The 25,564-nt window shown below is 38.2% G+C and overlaps 1 protein-coding gene across 3 annotated transcripts in view; it reads right to left on the reverse strand.

The window, feature by feature from the left end:
* Positions 1–805: 805 nt before the first annotated feature.
* Positions 806–25,564, reverse strand: part of Lin7a (lin-7 homolog A, crumbs cell polarity complex component) — a 142,841-nt gene continuing 118,082 nt past the window's right edge. For all 3 annotated transcript variants that reach the window (XM_028873025.2, XM_028873026.2, XM_028873027.2), the window contains exons 5-6: positions 14,413–14,631; positions 806–5,573 (exon numbers count right to left, since the gene is read on the reverse strand). In XM_028873025.2, coding sequence (XP_028728858.1) covers positions 14,413–14,631 — 219 coding nt within the window. In that variant the 3' untranslated portion in view covers positions 806–5,573. The remainder of the gene's footprint in view (positions 5,574–14,412; positions 14,632–25,564) is intronic.

Consider the following 25,564-nt stretch of genomic DNA (forward strand, 5'->3'; position numbering starts at 1 on the left):
CAGGACTGGAGAAAACTTCAGCTACATTGACAACCTGATAAAAAGGCTAAGGCTGACTATGTGTTTTGAGTTTTATTGGTAACTTCCATTAACTTATATAATCAAAGCAGTTATGAGGATGATTATAAGGCTCACAAGCCTCACAACTAGAGCAGGATAGGAGAAGCATCCTATAGCTGAGTTGATAAACTCAAGCCCACTTTTGCTTTTCAGAATTTCTCCCATGGAGTATTGTATGTGGGGAAAATGGGAGATGGTGAGGGTGTCATGAAAAATATTGATACAAACCTCCATGCTTATTCTGAGGTTAAAGATTAGATCAGGAAAGCTGAGAGAATAAGAGATCAAGTTCTATCTGGGGACCCAGCAGTTAAAGTACTATATCAGCAAAAGAACCTGAGTTTCAAATGCCCAGCATTCATGTTAGAAAAAAATTTTAAAAAGCTAGGTGTGGTTGCATGTGCAGGATTCTGAAATTCAGTATAACTTCTCTACAGGAAATCTTCGAAAGGTGTGGCAGATAATATCCAAAGCTAATGATGAGATTTCAAAAACCAAACTGGTATCCACTTGTAGAATGACTTAAACATTCCCACTTTTTAATCCAGTCTCTGATGTTCTTACGTGGGATGTGAAGGGGGAAAGAAGGAACTATGTTCTCTCTTTCTTAAGAGAACCTCATCCCTACACAGAAAGATCTCAGTATGTGTTAGGTACAGAGAAACATATGAGGCTTCACATCCAAATACACACATGTATTAGCATCTGGCGATCCCCATGATGTTAATAAAAACAATACTTCCGGTCTGGTTTCTAATACGTTTACTTCCCAGCAGCATAATACCACTTTGGTCAGGTTTAACCACTGCACAATTTTGCAGCTCTTTCATAAAAACAATGAAAACAATTGGAAAGACATGATGTACATGCAATGGTGAAAAAAAAAAGGTACAATTGGCCAATCCTTCCCTATACATATGAAATATCCTTGGTTCATCTCTACACTGTGTATTTATAAGCCCTTAGAGCAGGGGTGTTTGTTCTTTCAGTTTTTGTAGCACCAGATAGACACAGTGGCTGACAATAAATAATTCTGAAGTCATTGAAACATTTTCACAAATAGAAATTTTCCAGATCTGAACTTGTATGCATGTCTCTGGCTTGAAGCACTGTTCATGAGAGTATGCTATATAGTAAGATTCAGTTCTAACCCTGTTTTGTGTTTCTGATGTGATTTGTTGACTATCATGAGTTACAATTTACTAATATCTTTTACTACTTTACAAATTCAAGGTATTTCTATATACAACGACTCATCCATTGTAATGTAATAGTGCTCCCCAAGCCCACATATCATGGTTAGGCATATGAACTATTCTGTTGGACTTCATAGGTTCAAGCCCCAACTCCACCAACTAATCAGGTGACCTTGGAAAAGTCATGCAATCTTTGCTTTCCTATTCCTGTGTAAATAGAGCCTAGTAAGTAGAGCTGTTGAGGGGAGGAGTTTGTGAAAGCATTCAGTACAGAAGCTGCAACCTGGTAGGAACTTATGCAATTGTTAAGACTGTTACAATTGCCTACGTCACTGGGTTGTAACTTTGCTTTATGGATAAACTATGTGGCATATTTGAGTGGTATGTTCAGAAATTAGCAAGCTCACATAAGTTATGCAGGAAATATTTCATGGTTCCCAGGAGGTGGGTGATAAAAGAGTGTGGCCAGAATAAGCACTAAGGACTACACCTTAGGATGGCATTACATTTGACTTGTTTCATAATGCATTTCCAGAATCTAGCATGCACTAGCAACACAGGAATTTAAATAACTAAATACATAGAAATATATATGTATACCTGAATCCCCAAACATTGCCCCTGATGTAAAGGTCCTTAAATCTTTGAGATATTTCATGTAATTTGATTCCACATCATGTCTTAGAGAAAATCCTGGCTCTGCTATGACATGTGAAATTCTAGTGCCAATTAATAAGGTATGTCAGTCAGAAGTCAAAATCAATTCATTTATCCCCCTCTTCAATCATTCATTTATTCAACAAATATTCATTGAGTACCCCACAGTATGCCAGCCCATCCCCAGGAATGTAATTGCATCCCTTGGTCATTTGGAGTTTGGGATCTAAAGAAGGACAGGATGGTGGGGAAGGTCTTCCTTGTAGGGCTCCTTGAATCCTCAGAGAATGATTTATATTTATGTCATAATTTTGTCTGAAGCTACTCTTGAATATAGGCTATGAGTGCTTATAAGCAAAGCCCCACTAAAAGGTGAGAAATCCAGGCACTCATTCACAAACCCACAGATAGTCATAGATGTTGAAAGTAATGTACCACATTTGGTACATTACTGAATGTGCATCTGTGTAAAAAGAAATAAGATCAACTTGATGTCATGTTTGGGAACCGCATTTGTAAATGGGTGTAATTCGTCTCTAAGTTCTTTCGAGATAAGCTCCAATTCTTAACAAGCCCCTGAATGCTAGAGTTTTCATTTAGATCTTGCATTGTCTTAAAAGATAGGGATGACTCTAGTCGCTAGAGAGTTCCCTATTGATTACATGATTGAGGAACACAAAAGTCTGTTATTCTTCCGAAGTCGATTGTAATTTAGGCTCATTATCTCCCTGCAGATGTTCCCGTTGCAAATGGTGACAGAATCAAAATGTAAATGCTCCAATGAAAACGTTCAGGGATTCTTTTACCTTCTGTGCTTGCTTCAGAAATTGCGGCAGGGAAAAAAAGCGCAAAAGAGATTTGATGCACTGCCTACCACCTTGACCAAGGGAAAGAACTGAGATTCGCTTCATCAGGCCCCTGCTGAGAAGTCACAACCATCTCTCCCTAACTTTTAACAACCGGTTTATTATATTTATATTGAATTGAATGGAAGAGTAGTCTATTATGCCTTTTTTTTTTTAAATGAATGACATCAGCCATGTCCGTGGCTCTATATGGGATTCTTAGGAATAAAGAAGCTCAGGACAAATTGTGGTGGATTTGTTCTTCCTTTTCCATCTTGCTTCAGGGAAACTTCAGAGACTCATTAGTGACATGCTAAGTCTTCAAGGGTGTCCCTTTGATTACAATTTTAGGGAAATGCTTACATTTCAACAAGGTAAACGTCGCTGAAGTGAACCAGTCATTTGTATGTAAGACCACTAAGACGTATAACCTATCCTTGGCTTCTGTAGGTATGATGAATTGCTTCATTTCAACAAACAACTTGGCATACATTTATCAGCACTACACATTGTGCAAATGAAGCATAAAATACAAAGACTTCTAGAAAACACCAGTGTAAAGTATCTGGTGATTTCAGAGTTGTTTCTGACAATACTTGTATTGATGTGAAATCATATATTAACTTCGATATTCACTAAACACATAACAGCTAAGGGAAAACATACTCATCTTAAGCTCCAAATTTATACAATGTACTGAAACTCGTTGAAATGACCATTTTCTCATTATAAGGGTGAGATGGTTTCCTTTTATGAGAATTTTGTGGCATCTCCTGAATAGCTTTAATATTTCTTTGTTAAATGATAACTAAAATATATGTTTATTACATTTTTTCTTATAAAAATGAGAACTATCTTTCAAACTGAATAATATTCATATAGTCTCCACTTAGTTCTTTTTTGCCATGCTTGTCCCTTTTATTGACCTATTTTATATAACGTTGTGGGTCCTTGCTGACCCCTCCCCCAACCTCTCTCTAGTAAAAAATGATGTTTTCCAGGATGGGAACCTGTTACCACAACAGGATAGTGTTGAAATAAATTGGTGTAGCTCTCGGGTTTCTCACTCTTTGTCACCTGGTGGGTGATGCCCTATCTAGAGCAGGAAGAAATTGCTATTGACAGTAGTACCACCCAACGGCGTGAAATAAAACGTGCTGGGAAAATCTAATTGGTTTTGTTTAGTTTCAAGAAGACAGCCTGCAAACCAAGCTTCACAAATTTCTATGCTGGAGGACTATCTGAAATATCAAATTTGTTGTATCTTTGGAGGGGGACGGAACATTTTCTGCATTTGAAAAAATGGACATGTTAAAATACCTGGCTCCACTTCAACGGTTTAACTTGGCAGTTAATCTTTTGTGTGTGTGTGTGTGTGTGTGTGTGTGTGTGTGTGTGTGTATGTACATTTTTGTGCTTAAGGTGTTTAAGTGCCCAGATAGTTATAGCTTCCTTCCTTTTACATTATGGAAAAACAAGATTAGGAGCCCAGATTTACCCTAAATTAAAAAGTATTGTGTGTACAGGAAGCACTAATAGTGCTTTGTGAAAGCTGAAAAATCTGATTACATATTTGCAAATGGAAATATGCAAAATGAAACACATTTGCCTTTGGAGAAAGCAATGTCTATCATTCACAATACTGTTATCACTGAGTTCCACATACCTCAATGTAAGAGGGTCAATACCCTTGATATTAGACTGTCAAAAATATGCAGTTTGCATTTAGGGAAACTGATGGAAACTTTGTGTGATATATCCCCTTGGATATATATCTATGTGCACCTTTTATAATTCAGTTTTATAAATCTCCAAGATTTAAAATATCAAATAGATATTTATGAAAGCACATCAATGTGTGCAGGATGGGTTTAGACTTCTCCAAAGTTTATGAATAAAAATAAATAAATAAAATTTCACAAGAAAATATGGAGGGCAGGTTATATGTCAAGTGAGGATGAGTTCATAAAGTGGAGATAATCTCTTAGCAGGATAGTAACCTTTGGTAAATATAGAACAAATGTACTCTAATCTTATGTATTTTGTGGAATAAATGTACATTATACTCTGTTGAAATAAATAATTGATATAGGCAATGCTTAAATTTTTAAAAAGGACAACATTGAGTTATAACCCTTGCTTCTAAAAATTAAAAGTTCAGGTAAAATATCCTACTCTGTTAATACAGCCAGAAATTGATAAAAACAGAAAATAGAGAGCCAATTGTTTCTAGGTTCTACAGAGATTATGTAGGATAAGAACTTGCCATTTTCAAGAGGACAGCAGAGGTTGAGTTTGTAACTAAATCCAATTCCAATCCTGACAGCTCAGCAATACAGACTATGGAACAGGTGAGGGCAAGGGACAATGTGCAGGTTCCTTTCAAGTGGCCACAACCTTGAACTGATGCAGTTTGAACTATAGCCTAATGAAGGGTTTGCTAATCTCTGGAAGAGCCTTAGACTAAAGATTCACATCATCCTAGCCCTGGTGATTTGTTCAAAAGTCACAGACTTTATTCTTACACCGCTTTAGTCTGCAGACTGGAAAGTTCTCTCCCTCAACACACCGAGAGTTTCCACTGCCATGAATGGAAGGTCTGAGTAGGTAAAAAGCAATGAACAGGGGGCTGGTGCCCAGAGGAGGAAGATGTTGAATTGCCTTGGTAAAGAATGGATACACCAGGTGTTCACAGCTTTGTGATGGGTGCGGTTATTGGTGTTGCCCTTTCCCTTTTCCTATGTGCTGGGATTCTGGAGCACAATTCCAAATTTGTGACTGTCTGATGACTGACCCGGTAGCTTTTCTTCAGGGCCTAAAATGGGGGGGGGGGTGGAGAGACAGTGGAGAGAAATCAGTGATTAGGATTCATTTTTAAACTATAAGTCACTAAAAACATCAAGAGTATGCACTGTATCTTTTAAGACGATAAATCACTAAAAACATCAAGAGTATGCATGGTACAAATGTCTTAGTTACTGTTCTATTCCATCACCAAGGTACCTTATAAAAGAAATCTTTTAATTGGGGATTGTTTATAGTGTTAGAGAATGAGTCCATGACCGTCTTTGGGGACGGTATTGCATCAAGCAAGTGGAAATGACAGAGGAGCAGTAGCTGAGAGCTTATATTTTCTCCATATCAGGAAGCAGGATGGTTTCGTGTATTTGATATAGTCTTGAGTCATTTGAGAGGAGGGAACCTCAATTGAGAAAATGCCTCCATAAAATCAGGCTGTAGACAAGGCTGTGTGGGGCATTTTAGTGATTGATGGGGAGGTGCCAGCCCATTGTGGGTGATGTCACCCCTGAGCTGCTGGTACTGTGTTGTGGAATATTTAACTATGTAAAGGTGTGTTACATTTGTTTATGCTGCATTTGTTTAACGATGTAAGGATGCATGATTAATTATGTAAATGTGTGGCATTTGTTTCACCTTGCCTGCTTAAGGCACCTGATTGGTCTGTTAAAGAGTTGAATGGGCAATAGCTAGGCAGAGAAAGGATAGGTGAGGCTGGCAGGCAGAGACAATAAATAGGAGAAATCTAGGCTCAGGAGAAGAATGAGGGAGAGAAGGAGAGAATGAGGAAGAAAGAGAGGGACATGCCCGGGGCAAGAATCCAGGCAGCCACCAGCCAGCCAGACACTGGAGGAAGCAAGAGAAAGTAAGACAGACAGAAGGAAAGAAAATTAAAAAGCCCTAAGTCAAAAGGTAGATAAAGAGAAGCAAATTAATTTAAGTTAAAAGAGCTAGCCAGAAGGGAGCCTCAGCTAGGCTGAGCATTCATAACCAATAAGAAGTCTCTGTGTTATGATTTGGGAGCTGGTTTGTGGCTCAAAAGAAAAAGCCTGGTACAGTCCTGGGGGCTTTACAAAAGTAGGAGGAGCAAGCTATGAAAGGCTAGCCAGTAAGCAGCACTCCTCCATGGCCTCTACATCAGCTGCTGTCTCCAGGTTCTTGCCCAGTTTGAGTTCCTCACTTGGCTTCTTTTAGTGGATTCAGGATATGTAGGCCAAATAAACCCTTTCCTCCCCTCAAGTGGCTTTTGGTCATTTTGTTTCATCACAGCAATAACCCTAACTAAGACAGGGGGCCGTTCTCATTCAAACCACCACAGTGGGAATGGCTTGGATTATTTGGGTCATCATCGTTCATTCACGGTCTTCCAACATGAAAAAGCAAAACAAAGCACCACCAACCATCAACCTGTTATGAAGGAAGTAACTGATGAACATGACAGGAAACACCACAGCATTTCCTCAAAATGAAACAAAGAATTTCAGCTTGGCAACGTTTCAAATATTTAACATTTCTTCCTGTCCGTGCTAGATGATTCTAATTCTCCCCACGCAGGCAAAAGATACAAGCCACGTTCATAGTGTGGCTATAATTAGTACAAGAGCATTTAGTAATGCTTTTCCGAGATACAAGCCTGCAAAGCCCATGACTGACCAGTTGGAAGCACCAATATCCCTTTTCTGAGGCAGAAATTAAGTCCTCCTTCAGGGTCAGTCTGACACTACATAGAACAGGCAGTGCGGTTTGTCTGACCAGATTTGAGGTGCTGCTTCCCTGAACCCCGCCCTCAGAACTGCCGCTCTTCTGCTACTACAGACTCACTTCTAATCCTTGCTTTAGGAGACGCTGCAATTTTTACTTCTAGTAATGCCAAAAAAAAAAAAAAAAATTAATTAATCGCGCAAAACAGATTTTCAAAAAAATTATTCTGCCTATTTCTGACCGACCCACCGGCTGAAAGTCGTCTAGTGATGTGCCAGCAACCCCGTGGGCTACAGAACAGACAACAGACATCTAAGGGGGCCACTGTGCAGAAGCAAATTGCCTTCCTGCGTTGTGTAAAGCGTGAATGCCATTGATTGACATTTTTACCCACTGCAGCATCGGTAGCAACAGTATTATCATGACTGAAATGTATTAAATGGTCACACATTAACGTTTTTATTGTTTTATTGAGTTTACATATTTCCCTTTTCATATTTAATCTCTACAAGAGAGTATTTTACTGAAGGTTAGACTGACGGCTCTCTACAGTGACAGAGCTAGAGATTTTTTATTTTTTTAATTTTAATTTTAATTTTTTTTTTTTTTTTTTTTTTTTGGTTTTTCAAGACAGCGTTTCTCTTTGTAGCCCTGGCTGTCCTGGAACTTCGTCTGTAGAGTAGACTGGCCTGGAACTGGAAGAGATCCACCTCCCTCTGACTCCTGAGTGCTGAGATTAAAGGCATGTGCCATCACGTTCTGGCTTAGAGACTGATTTTTTTTTTAAGTAACCAAATTATCACAGTCATATGTCCTAAAGGAATGGGGATCCAAACACAGTTTACATCATCAGAGTTGTAGAGTTTCTCATATATTTAGGAGGGGAATGGTACTAAGAAATATAGCAGTAGTTGAGAGGGTAGTAGGCGAATGAAGTAGAGGTCAGCATAACTGCTTCTGGGAGGAACCATCTGATTATTTACCTATCACATGATTTATAACTCAGAAGATTAGTCATTCATTTTTAAGCAGATTTACTTTTAAGTGTTGTGTGTGTGTGTGTGTGTGTGTGTGTGTGTGTGTGTGTGTGTGTTAGAAGTCAACTTTGTGGTCTTGGTTTTCCTCATTTTAGAATGAATTTTGTTGAACATATTTCTTTGTCAACTCTCAGAGGTGCCGTTGTGGTCTTCAGAATTATTCCTCCCATCCCTGCCTTGATAGGTGTACCTTCTATCCTGTAGGGGCTGTGAATGTGTTGGATTACACATTAGTGGGTGAATCGGGTTGTAGATGAAGCAATGGTTTGATAGTCAGTTGATGTGAAACAGAAGGGACTGAAGACCATCGTAGTAAGAAGAGTAAACCAGGCACAGAAAGACATATAAGGCATGTTTCCTCTCATATGTAGAAACTGGGTTGAGCACACATGGTATATACAACATGAAACATAGGGGAGAATAGCAAAAATGGGCAAATGGAATTTTTTGAAACAAAAAAAAAAGCTTCTTCATTTCAAAGGAGACAATAAAATGAAGAGACAAATGACCAGAAGCTGGGAGAAAATACTTGCGAATAATACACTGGATGAGGGGCTAATATCCAAAATATGTTAAAGTACTCAAGCCAAAACCAAAACAGTTAATCAAAAAGGAGCCAAAGCACTTAGATGATTATTTCCCAAAGAAGATAAATAGCCAAGAGACACATGAAAAATAAACAAATAAAGAAAACACTCATCATCATGAACTCTTGGGGAAATGAAATTTTAAGTCAAAATGAGTTTTCTTGGCTACCAGAATGGCTATTAAAAGATTAAAAAAGACAGCAAATGTTAAAACAGTGCAGAGAAAAGGCAGACCAGTATTGGTGGGTATATTATTTGTGATTTACAACAGTCATAGTGTAAAAACATCATGGAAGCTCCTCCAGTACCATGCTGTTTGGTTTACTATGATTCTGCAATACATTTCGAGGGCAGGAAGTGTGATGATCCCAGATTTGTTCTTTTTGTTCTAGATTGTTTTAGCTATTCAATGGTGCAATGGTTGAAAATTTTAGGACTATGGTTTATATTTTGTCAAAAAATGTCCTTGGGATTTTTATAACAATTGCAATGAATCTTACAGAACTATAAGATATTAAAGTTGTGTTACTTACAAGCACTAAGTTTATAGCGAATTTTTTGTGACAAAAATGTACAACTAGTACTATTGCAGCGATGAAGCTCTTTCAAGGGTGGTGTACTGCTTTGGAGGTGATTGGGGAGGGTGGTTTGGACATGGCTAACTGTAAGAAATGCATCTCCAGGAAGTTCATGAATATGAGGTAGAAACAGCAAATACTAAGTTTGAGTACCTTTGAGCAGTAACACAGTGTTTCAGGGTAGTGAGGAATAAGAGGTGTGGAAGCCCATATTTTTTTTTTCAGTTTAAATTCTGCTCTGTCATTTTCTAGTTGTAAAATGTTCCATATATTTAAAAATCATTGCATGTCTCTTTCATGACTTAAAAAACAACTGAGATATAGTTAGGCATCATGGGGCTACTGTGAAGCATCATTTAATATGTCTGAATCACTCAGAGGGGTTCTTGCTTGTATCGTTTCATAAACATTAGCATTCTTGTTATGCCTGATCCCAATTTCTGCTTGATGGACTCTGGACTCCTTTTTTTTTTTTTTTTTTTTTTTTTTTTTTTTTTTTTTTTTTTTTTTTTTTTTTTTTTTTTTACCTTTATCAGGTTGCCTTATGGGATCTACTGCTTCCAATGGCTGGGTCAGTGGTTTTGGCAACTATTCCTTGGTATTAACAGGGGGTAGAGGAAAATTTCAGAAAGGTCAAAGTAGTCAAAGTAAAAGAAACAGATCTAAAGAGCAGAAGGTAGGGTCAGCCACTATGCCAGCCACTGTGTTCATCTGTGGGAATTTGTGGTGGTTTCGTAGCTCGTGAATTCTTCATCCTATTCCTGCCCAACAATGGAAGGAAGGAACAGGCTTTGGTCTTGGGATGTTTCTTGGAATATTAATATCTGAAATATTGTTAGTGTTCCTCTTCTTTTTGTTCTGTGAAAATCCAAATGTGTACATGAAATCATGTTTTAAAACTAAAAATCCATATAAGATGAATAAACATAGCACTTTCTCAAAAAGTGCCATGACATGACAAATCCTATAATCATATTTTCTGTTTAGATTCCTTTCATGTAACTGTGGAGTATTCCTATTTTTTACATTTTTGGACATGGGATCTAATCTTCTCACTTAACAAACACAGAAGTGAGGGCGGAAGACAATTTTAGTTTGGCAGAATCTAAAATTCAAGTAGGTATGAAAGACAAGCCCCGCACAGCTTACATTCCATCTGGTTTTCTTTTTTATCCACTTCCCATTCATAGTGACTCCATGATTTCTACCTTCTCAGATAACATACATTACTTCTGATTTTGACAATATCAAGTTATATTTCATCCAATAAGCTGTGAGACTGTATCTGACAAATATTCTAATTTGATTATCTGGTCTTGGTTTGAATGACAACAAAAACAAAAAAATCCAAGATCTGTTTCCAGTTAAATAGATTTAATAAGCTTGAAAATTCTTAAAAACAACTGTAGTATAACTTAGTAAGTGTTGTAAATCTTTTCTGACTCCCTCAAGATCAAGTTAATTAAAAATTAAGCAAGAGCTAATATGGGTCTTTTTGACTGAATTCACTATAAATCCACGGGTGCCACAAATTGGGTGTATTCTCATTGTTCTTGAAATGGTCACTACCATTTAATCTCAAGGGGCAGACACTGTTTACTACAATATCTCTCTTGACGGGCATAAATACAAAATTCATGCTCAAGCAAACAGAACTCTTCTACGTCCTATGTCAACAACAAAAGACAACCTGTGCTTTTTTTCTCTGGTTAAATATGTAAGTGAATTTCTAATGAGCCATAGAAAATCTTGAGGTGACTTAATGAAGACTGAATAGGGAATAGAAATCCAAATGGTTGTCTATGTCAAATTGTGTATTTCCAAAGATAATTGAAGTAGCAAAACATGAGCAGCTTTCAAGTAAGAGCTCAGAAGTCTGATTGACACATATTGCTTTCAAAACACCCCCGGACAATTTTGCTCGGGGTTAACATCATAAATCACTCAGGAGAATAGGTATGAGCTTGTATTACCAGGAATATAAGAAACACTAGCATTAGTAGAAAGCATGCTAGTGGTTGATTAGAGAATCATGGATTTCCTCTATTACCAAAAAGACTTTTTGATAGAATTCTGAGAATAGAGAATGGGTAACTGAGGAGAAGACTTTAGGCAATATGACTAGTCCATGTCTATTCATGGTATCTATCCCAACCACATAGTCTAATTTAATCCATCTCTTGCTTGGATCACTATATTTTAACCTTCCAACTTGTCTCTTCCCATTATAACCTGGTAATGCTCTATTGTCACAGAAGTCAAATTACTTTTATGGAGCATAAATCAAGTTATGCCACCTTTTTGCTTAAAAACCTTCATAGTCTCCCATTGCAATAAAATCTAATTTCTCTCAGGGGGTAGAGAGGCTTTCTGTACCCAGTCCCCACGTATCCTTTGACATCGTAATCCACCACTGTCATTATCACTCATTGTTCTCAACTCTCAAGGTCTTCTTTCTGTTCTTCAAATAGCAAACCACTTATACACTTGCACACTGCCCATTTCCTCTCTTATAATCTCCTCGGGGGATGCTCCTTGGCATTTAGTTTAATCTCAGATGCTATCTCTTTTGAGGGGTCTGTGTCTAGAGTAACCTCTTAGCCATAGTCTAAACAGCTTTAGTTAAGTTTTCAAAAGATTGCTCTCCAAAGGATGTTGACTTATTTTCTTGCTTATATACTAATTATCCCCTCTTAGCAGAATGTAGCCTCAGGAAGATAAGGTGTTACCTCTGGATCTCACTGGAGACAGCCTGGCCACAGTTGTGTCAAAAGACATCTGGTGTTGGAGCAAAATACTTTTGGGGCAAGGAATATAATTTTAAAAAATGTATGTACATGTGCATGTATTTCATTATTTATTTATTTATTTATGTGTGTGTGTGTGTGTGTGTGTGTGTGTGTGTGTGTGTGTGTGTATAACTGTCTGTATATGTACTCTGTATGTGGTGTACTCTCAGAAGCCAGAGGAGAGGATCAGAAACCTTGGAGCTAGAACTACAATTGGTATAAGCTCTGTGATGTAGGTATTGGGAATCAAACCCAGGTCCACTGTAAAATCAGTAAGTGCTCTTAACTACTAACTCATTGCTACAATCCCTAAAATATACTTACAAAGAAAACTTGCTATGTAGATTTTCTGCTGGGGATGCTGTGAGTGTGTTGCTCTGACTGATTGATAAATAAAATGATGATTGGTAAGTAGCCAGGCAGGAAGTATAGTGTAGACAGGATAAGGAGAAAAGAGAATTTTGGGAGGTAGAAGGCTGAGTCAGGAGATGCTGCCAGTCTCTATCACCACCATGAGAAGCAAGATGTAAGGTACCAGTAAGCCACAAGCCATGTGGCAACTTATAGGTTAATTAGAAATGGATTAATTTAAGATATAAGAACTAGATAGCAAGAAGCCTGAGCCATTAGGCCAAACAGTTTAAATAATATAGCGTCTGTGTGTTTATTTGGGTCTGAGTGGCTGCGGGTCTGAGCAGGACTGGAGAAAACTCCAACTACAATTTTTTTTTTCACAAGTGTCATTTTTTAAAAAAAAGGCATGTTTCATGTCTCAGTCAATATTTCTGTTAAGCAAACAGCAAACCAATATGGAAAAATGGAAAGTCATCATCACCTGTTGTCACTTTTCTGAGAACATTTGAATGTCCTTACCAAGGCACATTGAAAGACATTGTAGTACACAAATGCCTAATGATAAAATTGCTCTTTTCCAGTGAGTAGCTTGGAAAATATAAAAATAACTTCAGGGCATCTAACACTGCCAGAAAAGGAGCCCAAATTCTAATCTACTTGTTAGTGGTGGCTGATCACAGCTTCAGACTGCTCATCGCAATATTGTGGCTTGTGGTGGTTTGAATAGGAATGGCCCCCATAGACTGATGTCTTTAAATGTTTGGCTCATAGGGAGTGGACTATTAGGAGGTATGGCCCTGAAGTAGGTGTGACCTTGTTGGAGGAAATGCGTCACCATGGGGACAGACTTTGAGGTCTTATATGCTCAGGCTAGGCCTAAAGTGCCAGTTTCTGCCTTCTGTCTGTGGATCCAGATATAGAACTCTCAGCTTCTTCTCCAGCACCATGTCTGCCTGCATGCCACCATGTCCCACCCTGATGATAATGGACTAAACCTCTGAAACTGTAAGTCACCACCAATTAAATGTTTTTCCTTTATAAGAGTTACCATGGTCATGGTGTCTCTTCACAGCAATAGAACACTGACTAAAATGTGGCTTTAATGATAATTTCCTTGAAAGGTCCTTCAGAGGCTTAGGGATATGTGATAAAGGTGTCCCTGACACATAGTACACACTTCAAAGGTGGCAACTTTTACTATGAATAATTTTTTTCTTCAATTTTCTTGAAAATATATGCAAACCTTGATTTATCATTTCTTGTTGTGAAGTGGAATTTGGGAGAAGGTAGAAGAGTCAGATATATTTCAAACCCTTAAGTATGTCAGATTGTGTTGACTATCATTGTGCTACTTCATTCTTAATGTGGAACACGTTTCCAGTGCACTATATCTCTCTGATTTAAAGTATATGTAGCCAGGTATAGCACTATACTATTGTGGAGCTTGTATACTGGGTAAAAACTGCTAGTCAAGGGAATGAGTGCACTAGAATCAACTCCCATTCCTGCATTCATCTGGGTTGGCAAAGAGAATAGATATATCACCCTAGTTTATAAAAGCACATCGTGGATTCAGTAGCTACCCATGCCAAAGCACATTATTTTCCAAAATATCTTACGTAAGCAGAGGCTGCAGCTGAATGACACATAGAAATGGAATAACCCGTTTATATTTTCGGACACCATCACCTTTCATTTGATTAATTTTCCCTGGAGTGTCTCTTACACCTGACAGTTTTATTTCAGTTGGCCCAGGAGCTGTCTTTCGGGAATGAGGCGCTTGCGCACGAGGAGGAGGGTAAGTCTCACCTATGACATGTGGTTTTGTTGTGGCTGCTGTTGCTGCTGCTGCTGCTGCTGTTGAATGAGCAATTGCTGCTGCTGCCGACGCCGAGCTGTCCGAAGCTTTTCGAAGCGAGCCTCCATCTCCTCCAGGACTTTCGGGGTGTATCGGACCACCAGCTTCACGCTGTCCTTCGCAGCCTTGAGAAGTTCCACGGCTTTCTCGTGATGCTCCCCTTCCACACTCTAAAACAGATAAGGAGAGAACTCACAAGCCTGAGATAGGAGGGTTGCTTGAGAGTTCAAAGTGAATCTGGGCTGCATTATAAGCTTCAGGTCAGCCTGACTGACAATGTGAAAACCCTATTTCAAAAACCAAAATCGAGGGGCTGGTGTTGTATCTCAGTTTGTAGGTTACTTGCCTAGCAGGATGATGCCCTGGAGTCTATCGGTATCACATACAACCATAGTTGGTAGGACATGCTACTCCTCAAACAAAATCATCAGAAGCTCAAGTCATTCTTGGCTATATAGTAAGTTCAAGATCATCCTAAGGTACAGGAGATCATATTTAAAACAAAACAGAACAAAACAACAACAACAATAATAATAATAATGAAGAACACTATCCTACAACAAAATCCTATAAAACCCTGGACAAAACATCTGAAGTCTGCAACTTCCAGAAGACACGGCAAATAAGACAATATTATCACCTTTATTACCTATGTTTATAACTGAGTCAGGAGGACGAAAGATAGGAAAGACCTAGTAATAAGTCAAATATTCAATTTGGAATTTCTAAATTTCACCTGGAAGGGTAAATGACGGAATCAAAAAAATATTTTGAAAAAAAAAGTTAAAAATTATAATGAAGGGACGTTTTCTTGATCAGATAATAACCCCCACTAAGCATCTACAGTGATTGAAGTACTAGAATTCAGACATAAGGAAAAGATTATTAGATAATGATGCCAAAACAAATAAATAATAAAAGATAATTGATATTCCATTCCCATACTCTAAATTTAATGTCTTCATTCAAAAGCTTAATGCTTTGAATTGCAAAGGCTTAAACTAGCCTAGAGGGACCTTTATCATCTTGCAATGGAAAGGGGATTCATCAATGAAAGGCAGGGAGGTGTGGAATCTCACAATCAGATGTCCAAAATTTAAGTTTCTCTGTTTCAAACACTGCACAAGGAAAGTAATACATTGGGAGAATGTTGGCAAAATATCAGTGAATTTATCAAGTTTTTCACATTGGACCTTCTTTCAAGTCTAAAGCCCAGGAAAATAAACATGTTCATTGATGGCTTCATTCTTTTGGTTATTCATTCAATCATTGATAGTCACTAATCAGACTTTTATTAAGCATTAATCTTAGCCGTTATAGTCCACAAAATTTTCAAGTAAATAAAAGACAAGAGAAAATATTGACAATAGAAACCTCTTTTCAAGTTTCCTTATTAGTTAGTTTGTAACTTGTCCCAAGATGATTTATTACTGTGTGGACTGTTGCTTTCAAATGAAAGCTTGGTTTGTTTATCCAAACACTTTTATTTTTCCACATTAAAACTTACATGAGATTTTTGTTATTGTTTGGTTTTACAGAGGTCTTATGTAGCACAGGCTGATCTAGAGCACCATATGCAGTAGAGGAGGACTGTCAACTTTGGTCCTTCTGTCTCTACTGCCAAGTGGCAGAATCAAAGGTGTGTGCCACAGCACCAGATTTTCCTGTTTAATAACAGTGGTTCACCCACTTTTGAGGCCAGCTGGTCAACCTCCCGAACTTGCTTTTGCATTTTTGTGCTAGTTGCTCTCACTTAGTCGAGTGGAAGATTCTAGGCCAGACCTGGAGGGGCTGGCTCATCATTCGCCTTTAAGCACTATTGTGCTCATTCAGAGTGTCACCAGAGAGCCCTGGCACTAATGCAGGGGCCTCCAGGCACTCTGAAAGGGGAGATGGCAGAGAGAAAGCTGAGTCCCATGCCCCATACTTTGGCCATGGGAACCACTGCTGCCTTCTCCAACCCCTGGCTCTGCCATCTTTCAGGTTGCCTTCTCCAACCCCCGGCTCTGGCATCTTTCAGGAGCAGCTCACAAAGAGCAACTCCCATGCTCTTCCAATCTAGTAACCCGGCCTAGATTGTGACAGCAGTTCTCTCTCGGTAGCTTACCAGCATCAATGACTCCTTGCCTTTGGTTTCCACACCAAAGCACAAAGCCACTAAATGAACCCGCACTCTTTTCTTTATTTCTACTACATGAAAAACACTTACATGGCCGCAAGTTATGCAACTCAGTAGTATCATGGAAACAAAGATGGACTACAGAGGTGAAGGAATATAAGCATGCTTGCAGTTCATTTCAAATACTCGGATGTTGTTTTCACCAAATGTCTTCATGTTTGTCTTAAGGATCACTCAGAACACCACACTTTTCCCTCTGTTTGTATCCATTGTGTGCTTTGGCAGACATATGCTTGTCTTGACTTACCATGTGTCTATCCCTCAAATGCTTTTAGCTCTTCAGTAAACCTTTAAATAGGAAAAGATAGATTGACAACCCTCCTCTCTCCTTCTTTTCCTTTTTAGCGTTAGAACAAAGAAATGGATCACCATTCTACAGAATTCTAGTTTTGTGAGTTAAAAGAGGCCAGAACAAGGTATGTCTTAAGCCCTGAAAGTATAGCATCTTTCCTGTTTTGGACTTTATTTCTTATTCTTGCTGAAAGTATCCCTCCTTCCTTATTAACTATTTAAAATATGTTTTAAACTGGGATACATTATAGAGATTATTTTATTGAAAACAAAATTGTATATATAAATCTCTTCTAATTTAAGGATTTTTTTCTTTACAACATTTACCCAAAATTTGACTAATGCTGTAAACTTATGACAAGAGCTTTCTACACAGATGCGGACCTTGGTTCTTATGTACATTGAGGAGAGCTAGAAAGGCTTCCAATGTTGAAATGAAATACCTCTTCCCTTTTAAAACCAGAATTCTGTACTTTCGGTTTTCATCTCTTTGCTTTATGGATTTTATTGTATCTGTTGCGATTTGAAAGGGTGCTTAGAAAAATCTAGTTCAACGTAAGTCTTCCCAATGGACATCTAGGAAGAGGTTTTATAAATGTGAATAGCAATGAAGAAGGCATGTGAGTATACTCAGCACCCAGGAAAGGTTTGAACATAGTGTAGTCCTAAAACAGAAAAACACTAAAAAGCAACTTTATGAACCACAATTATTCCTCAAGGGCTGTGAACGTTCACAGAAGTAAATCAAGTGCACCAGGAAGAGTGGACATCTCAGTCCTGAAAATATTCACGTCCGTCTGACTTCAAATATTTAACACTTATAAAAATAAATATGGAGAAATTCAAACCATTTTATAACTACTTTTGAAATTCATAAGGATGGGGCAATAAAATATGCAAACCCCTAAGTGCCGGGTTTCCTGTCAAGTAAATGTATAAAGGAATATTTCCATTCAGGAATCTGGAAAAGAAATGAGCTCAATGAATAACCCACTATCCATTTGTTTTGTTAACAATCTTGTGCAGTAGAAAGTGCTAGGGCACTTTAAAGTTTGTTGATTTTTGGAAACTTAACAAAGTTGTGTCTGCTAAATGAACCAACCTTTAAACTCGGGTACATTCTGACTTTTGAATACCTTAGCAATTTCACACAGAGAGATATCAAAACACTATTTCTAGTATGGTCTATTTCCTAGATGATTGAGAATCCTCTTAAAAAGAGTTTGGATTGTGCTACCTACATGAACTTGCTCACTGTATGTGCTTCCCTTTTCGACACAGTTACATTTTGACCTTGCCTAGAGAGCAGAGAGAGGACACCCCTGTCCTGGGAAAGAGTACTATACATGATAAGTACGCATTATCAACTGTGAAGTGCCCATGCCTAACGCTTTTCTTCTTTGAAACTAAAACATAATTACATCACTCCCCCCTCCCCTTTCCTCTGTCCAGCCAGGCTTTTCTTTTGGAGAACATTTGGGTCTTAACTTGGTGGAGTTTGTTGTTGAATACCTTCGAGAAACACTATCTGGGTAACCAAGAGATAGTGTGCCTCATGGGTTGTTCCTGGCATGCTCAGGTTTCCAAGTGACCTCTGTCATTTGGATTGGGGGCTGGATGATGTTATCAAGAGGGAAAAGATACAACAGGTATGAGATTATAATACCTTAGTATATTAAGTAGCTCAACACGTTATCTCTGAAAGGGTCCTTATTCTCATCTATCTCCTTGTTTTTTCATAATAAGGAAATAGGGACCAAATCAGCTGGGACCCAGCTCACTGCATAAAGCTATTTGTTCCAGGATTTATTACTGATGAGTGATTTTTAAAACAACCGCATCCTACTATTCTAACTACTCCAGAAATGAAGCACATGGCTGGTCTATTTTTCTCTGAGGTAAAGGATGGGGACTAATGGCAGATGAAGGCTCGGTCAACTCCTAGCTAGCTGTGTGAGCTGACTGGTAAGAGGGCAGTTGCAATTACCTGAAGGGGCCTCTGTTTTGAGTTCTGGTTCTCAGGTTTGGAAACGCCCTGTGTCACACAGAAACAAATTCCTTTCCCTCAAAGATGATGGGGATTATATTTTACTTTTTATTCTTTTTTCAGAAATATATTGAAGTTGATAAAATGTTAAATATTCTAAGTAGCATCCGGCCTGCTGTCTTTCAAAGGTTAAGCTGCACACTTAATGGTATCAGGAAGGCCCTTGAATATGTCAGAGTAACGGAAGGTTTGCCTGCATTTACCAAACATGACTGTTTAATCCTTAGTGCAAAGGCAAACATAGGATAAGATGTTTACAAGCATCATCATAATCCAAACCTTTGAACAATTTCTACATAATGATGGAAGACTAAATTCTTGAGAGTACAAAATTGTATTGTTGCAATGAGAACGGATCACTTTATAGTCTTATGATGGTTTTTATGTATCTATGTTGCTTTAATCTTGTTAAATTTGAATTTGCATTTATGCATATGAGTATATGCATATATATATATGTATGTATATGTATATTCTAATATACCTACTTATTGAAAGGCTCATTTTCTTTTCTTCTTTTTTTAAATGTGTGTTGAATGTACGTCTTACAATAACTATATGAGACAGGTCTTGGAAAAGCTAAGAAATTTGTCCTAGTTCTGGTAGTCAGAAAAGCACACTGTCACAAGCTGACATTTAGCTCTTCTGAGAATCTAAGCGCTTCCTTGTGAACTGACATTCTGAAACAAAATAATAAAAAGTAAACATGGAAGTGTTTCTTTCTTTTTTTAGGAAATTTTTAGACCAGTGGTTTCTAAACCATGGCTGAGCAACTTTGTGATGAGAGATGACTTGGAGATTCCATCATGTGTTCCATCAATAGCCATTGCACTTTGACCTAAGTATTCATGACCATGTGCAACTCCTGGATCTGTCTAGCCAATCGCCAATGGACAGCTTGTGTTTGGATGCCATGTTCTAAGCTTATGCCCTCTGAAGGGTTTTTTAATGTTGTTATTTTAGTGTGGCCAGATGTGAGAAATCTAATCATCTTGAGCTTGGTGTAGAGCTCTGCTGAGTTGGTATTTAATTAGGACAGGAATATCTTTGAACATTTAAAGGCTGTGTTCAGAAAAGAACTCTATGGTTCTTTGATCCTTCCCTTTTCTCAAATATGCTAATTTCCCTGTTTTAAATGTATTAACTTCTGCTTAAGAAAAGTGGCAAGTGTATGAAAAGTGTCACATTTATCCCTTGGAAACAATATGCTAATGTTCTCTCAGAGTACTTTTGTTCCTGCCTACATGCTAATATCCATCTCTGTGTACTATAATTTGTCAGTTCACAATCACACGCTGCTACTCGATTCTCCAAGGAGAGATGAGCCTTGTTTAGCAATCTCAGTGCCAGCTTCGATTATGGACCCAATAAGTATTCGGTCAATAAGTCTATCTATCCGTTCATCCACCATATACCTCTTTCCTTAATCTACTATCTATTTATTTAGCAATCTATTATCCATGCATCCAATTATTGATATATCGATCTACCTATCTATGCATCTATCTATCTATCTATCTATCTATCTATCTATCTATCTATCTATCTATCTTTGTATCTATGTGTCTGTCTCTCTGTCTGTATATGTCTGTATATTTTGTCTGTCTCCTGTCTATATTCTACTAAACTAAGGAACCAGTACTCCTTGGGACTGAATTTGAGCTTTTTCACTTACCAGGTCTGTGAACGTAGAGGATCTACTTCATATCTCTGGGCCTCAATTTTCTTATTTGCAAACTGAGTATAGAACTATGCAAAATCATCACAAACATTTGGAAGAATGTCTGGTTTTGCAAGGTTCCAACAAATATTAACTCCTTGTTTTATTGTTATTTATTTGTTGGTCTTCCTGTATAGCTTCAAATACTTAAGAAAAAAAAGAAGATCAGGGAAAAATGTAATTGTATTTTTGACTTGGTAAAAGTTTGCTTTATATTTTATATATGGGAAGCAAAGGTTTACTGCTTAAATTAATAGAGTGTGGGACTTGTTAGAAATGTGCTTGAAACCACTAAAATGAATCCACAGCCTTACTTACCCTCATGTAAATTAGCTGCAACATTTCCATACATACAGTGATGTGCTAATTACAAGTGATAATTAATTATTGGGGAAAAAAACTGTTTCTTTCAGTTCCTCTCTGGTGTCATGCTTAGCTAAGGACAAGACTACTGTGTAGGAGATTCACTTGATAGGAGCATGCACAATGTGAGAGACCTTGAGAGGAAAAAAAAATCAAATAATTGAACACTAGAAAAGAGCATGGAGGTTAATGGGAAGGAAAGTGCACCTAAATGTACATATTTTTATCCTATGAGAGGAGTTACAAATATAAAAAGTTTTGAACCATGAAAGTGGAGAATGCAATCTATTATTAGCACTAGGCCTAGGGGGCAGAAACTCTAAATTAAGTGCTTCAAAAAAAAAATCTGCCAGAAATAAGAGATTCAGAAATCTAACGTTTAGTTGATCTCAGCCTGTCTTTCAGATCTGGGGATTAAAATTGGAAATGTATTCAGCTTCTTCATCTTAGCAGTATCTCAGTAGTGATGCTTCATAGTAACTCTATGGCATCTCAGTAGTAATACTTCATAGTAACTGGACCTCAGTAGTGATGCTTCATACTAACTCTACTGCATCCCAGTGGTGATGCTTCCTAGTAACTCTGATCCCTCCCTATAGTAACATGTCATAGTAACTCTATGACTATCATTCATGGAGTAGGGGGAAATTCCCAATAAAAGTTGGGCTAAAGACTGAACTCTACCTCATACAGGTATCTGTACACACACACACACACACACACACATACACACACACACAGAGAGAGAGAGAGAGAGAGAGAGAGAGAGAGAGAGAGAGAGAGAGAGAGAGAGAGAGAATTGATATGCTAATATTGAGTGGTAGGTTTTGATAGTATCATGCCACTTTGTAACATTCATTTTGGTTGCTCTGTGACAGTTCCTGAAACTACAGTAATTTGATTTCCAGAAATAGATCTATTCTTTCTGTAGATTCTTGCCCTCTCTGTTCAATCAACCTCCAGCAAAGGTTGACCCTGGAAGATGCTTATCAATCACCTGATACACTTTTACTTATCACTACCTGATTATTCCCAGCGATGGCTGGCCAACCTCATTCCAAAACAGGAAACTTGTCAGTCACCTTCCCCTATTTTTCTAGATTTACCAGGTGTCTTGACTTAGAGAATGCCCCCTACTATAAGTGTTTTCTGCTCTGAGATTAATCCTGTGCTGTTGTAGAGTCATTTATTTATTTATTTATTTATTTATTTATTTATTTATTTATTTATCACTGGCCTTGCAGGTTACATGGCAAAACTTGAGATTCCAGGGACCTATTTGCAATGGGGCTGCACGGGGAGTTTTTGTGCCCACCTGTGCTGTGGGATGTCTTTCTGTACACTGTGAATATATACCGTTCCCTTTGGTTAGTAAATAAAGGTGTTTTGGCCTGTGGCAAGAAAGCTTACTGCCAGGCAGGAAATCCAAGTAGAGATACTGAGAGAAGAAGGGCGGAGTTGGGAGAGACACCACCCACTGATGACCAAGGAGCAGCAAGATGCCAACAGACTAGTAACGTCATGGCCACTTGACAACATATGGATTAATAGAAATGGGTTAAGTTATAAAGCTAGCTAGCCAGAAGCTTGAGTCACAGGCCATCCTGTTGGTAGTTAATATAAGCCTCTATGTAATTATTTTCTAAATGGCTGTGGGACTGTGGATGGGAGAGATTCATCCCAACTGCGGGGCTGGGCAGGACTGGAGAAATTTCCAGCTACACACTTAAGTGCTCCAGGTGCATGCCACTCAGACACCAGATCCACAGAGGTCTTCTTCCTTTTTTGTGTTTTTAACTTTTTTCCATACCACGTACTTTTATGTTTTTTCCCCTTCCCCAACTCCCAACTCCTCCCAGGTCTTCCCCATCACCCTACCCACCCAACTTTATGTTTTCTCTTTCTCTGCTCAAGTAAAAACAAAAATAAAAATAAAAACAAAAACAAAAACAAAAAACAACAAAAACAAAAAACTCTGAAAATCCCCCATAGAGACTCAAGTGTCCTGATTCCTGATTCTCCACTTTGGCTTCCAGGTCTGAATGAACACTAGAGAGGGGTTGTGGCAGTCGTGGACCTCTCTCCACATTCATCCCAAAACTTTCTTCCTGTACCAAATACTACCGTAGCTCTAGATAAAAAGCCCAAATACATTTAGAGGTCAAAAATTTAGTGTCATTCCTCAGTGAGATCACAGACACCTAGCAGAGCCTGTGTGACAGTCAGAAAGGCTGGAGATTGGCATCGAGATGGTCGGTGTTGTATTATGAAGATAGACCTGATTAACTGCCATCTTTAGAAAGTGTCCTTTCCTCTGTCCCAGTTCCCAGGTTCCTGTTGTCCTGGTTTTAGCACTCAAGGATCCAGGGAAGGCTTTAATTCTAGGGAGACTAAAATAATTGATCACTAATTTAGACTTGGGGAGATGTGGCAGGGTTGGAACAACGTATTCATTTTACAATAACGGGAAAAATAATGAATATCCCTCATGGAGCTGGAATTTCCAGAGGAGAAGAGGGGAAGCGATTGTTTAGGAAAGAAGAGTCATTGGGCACAAACAAGATGCACAAACATCAGAGAAGGGTTGGAAAGAGTAGCTTTGAGCACACCCAAGTCATTTTTACCCTCTCTGCCAAGACAACAAAGGCAGATATAGTATTAAGGGACATTATCTCCTTTTTTTTTTTTTTTTTTTTTTGTATCCCAAGGATGAGCCAGACAGGTGAGAGCTTTGGAATGCTATGAAGCAGTTCTATGTACCAGACGCTGGCTGACTGCCACAGGGTCAAATTAAAAGCCCCTGCTTCCAATCTTCCCTGCTGGTTTTTATGGCCAGTGGTTTGCCAATATACCTGGTACAGCTGTGTAAGGTCCTGTGAGAGATTCTACAACTTACAAACGAGATGGAACCTTTAGGACTTTTTTTAAAAAAAAAAAAAAAAAAAAAAAAATGAAATCCTGCTATCCTAAACAGAACATAGGCCACTTTGTGTTCTCTCCCAGACCACAGCATCTATTATGTGGCAATGACATCTAGTATTCATTCAATTAGAATTTATTATTTTTGTCTAATAGAATTGTACTCTAGCAATCTCACTGAGTTAATAGTTTTCTAAAGGGTATTGTAAGAACAATGGATGACTGCAATATTTCAACCATTCTCTTCAAATGATCCATTTTAATATCTAATTGTTTTGGAATCCTGGATACTCAGATAATTGGCATGGGACATAAGGGAGAAATACAGTGTCTTTAGGCACCAGCTCTCTGAACCTGGGGTTGTCAAATATATTTCTGGTGAAATGTATAATGGATGGACATTTCTGCTGCTGTGTAGCACAAATAGTAGAATGTAATAACATTTAATTTAATTGCAGAGATTCAACATTGCAGCTGCCTTCTTCAGAAGTAGAAATTTAGAGAATATATCAGTTTTACTGTCTAATATCTCTTGGCTCTAGATGCAAATGTCTTTTCCAATTAAACGCATAGCCACAAATGATTCTTTGCATTTGTTGTCATGGATTTATACTAAGAATTTTCAGTTATTTTAAATGTTCTAACTTGCTCAAACTTTCAAAAATTCTTTCAACTCTCCTTCATTCATCCTACTTTAACTGATCATGTAAGTAGCCAGAACTATACATTGAAGGCATCTTTAAATCCTTCCTCAACCCATATCCAATTATCTACCAATCTTGGCAGATATCCATTTACCAGTACACATCAGTCTTTCTGCTCCCCTTTTGTTTCAATTATTTCATTCATTTTTGGAGATAATATAATTACATCATTTCCCCTTCCATTTTCACCCCCTGTACCCTCCCATATACCCCTCCTTGCTCTCTTTCATATTCATGTCACCCTTTTTATTTTGTTAATTGTTACATACATATAAATACAATCTGTTTAGTCTATATAATGATACTTGTATGCATATTTTCAGGACTGGACAACTAGTTGGTATACTCTTCGGGATACATCTACAATACAAATCCCACACCTAAGACTCAGGGATCATTTCGGAAGGGAGTGGGGGAGGGGCAGAAAGATTGTAAGAGCCAGAGGATTAGGGCATTTGCTGTGAGATTGTGTCTCCGAGGACTGTCAGAAGCCACACTCATAAAGTTTTACCAAGGTGACTTGAGCTGCCTAACGGTGAACTGAACAAGGACAACAGTAGACAAGCTAATGGATGAGATTTGGGAGACCTAGGAGGCCACAACCCTACACAAAGAACTATACGTAACCAAGGAATATGGAGGGAGGGAAAAGTAGTCTGCTCTTTATTTCTTATGTCCTCCAGGTTCAGAACTGAGTCATCTTGTCTTTGCATGCTTTTGTTTAAAATCTATTGGTAAGTAATAACAACATGGCCCTGGCAGATACTGTCCCTGATTACAGGGATTTATCTGTATCACTCTTTCCCCCTCAAATCAAGTGTAGCATACAGTACTCACCTGGCATTTGCCTGCCTAATGCACAGTGTGCTGGCTTTGAAGC

The sequence above is a fragment of the Peromyscus leucopus genome, chromosome 18, assembly GCF_004664715.2.
Source record: "Peromyscus leucopus breed LL Stock chromosome 18, UCI_PerLeu_2.1, whole genome shotgun sequence".
NCBI classification, from domain to species: Eukaryota; Metazoa; Chordata; class Mammalia; order Rodentia; family Cricetidae; genus Peromyscus; species Peromyscus leucopus.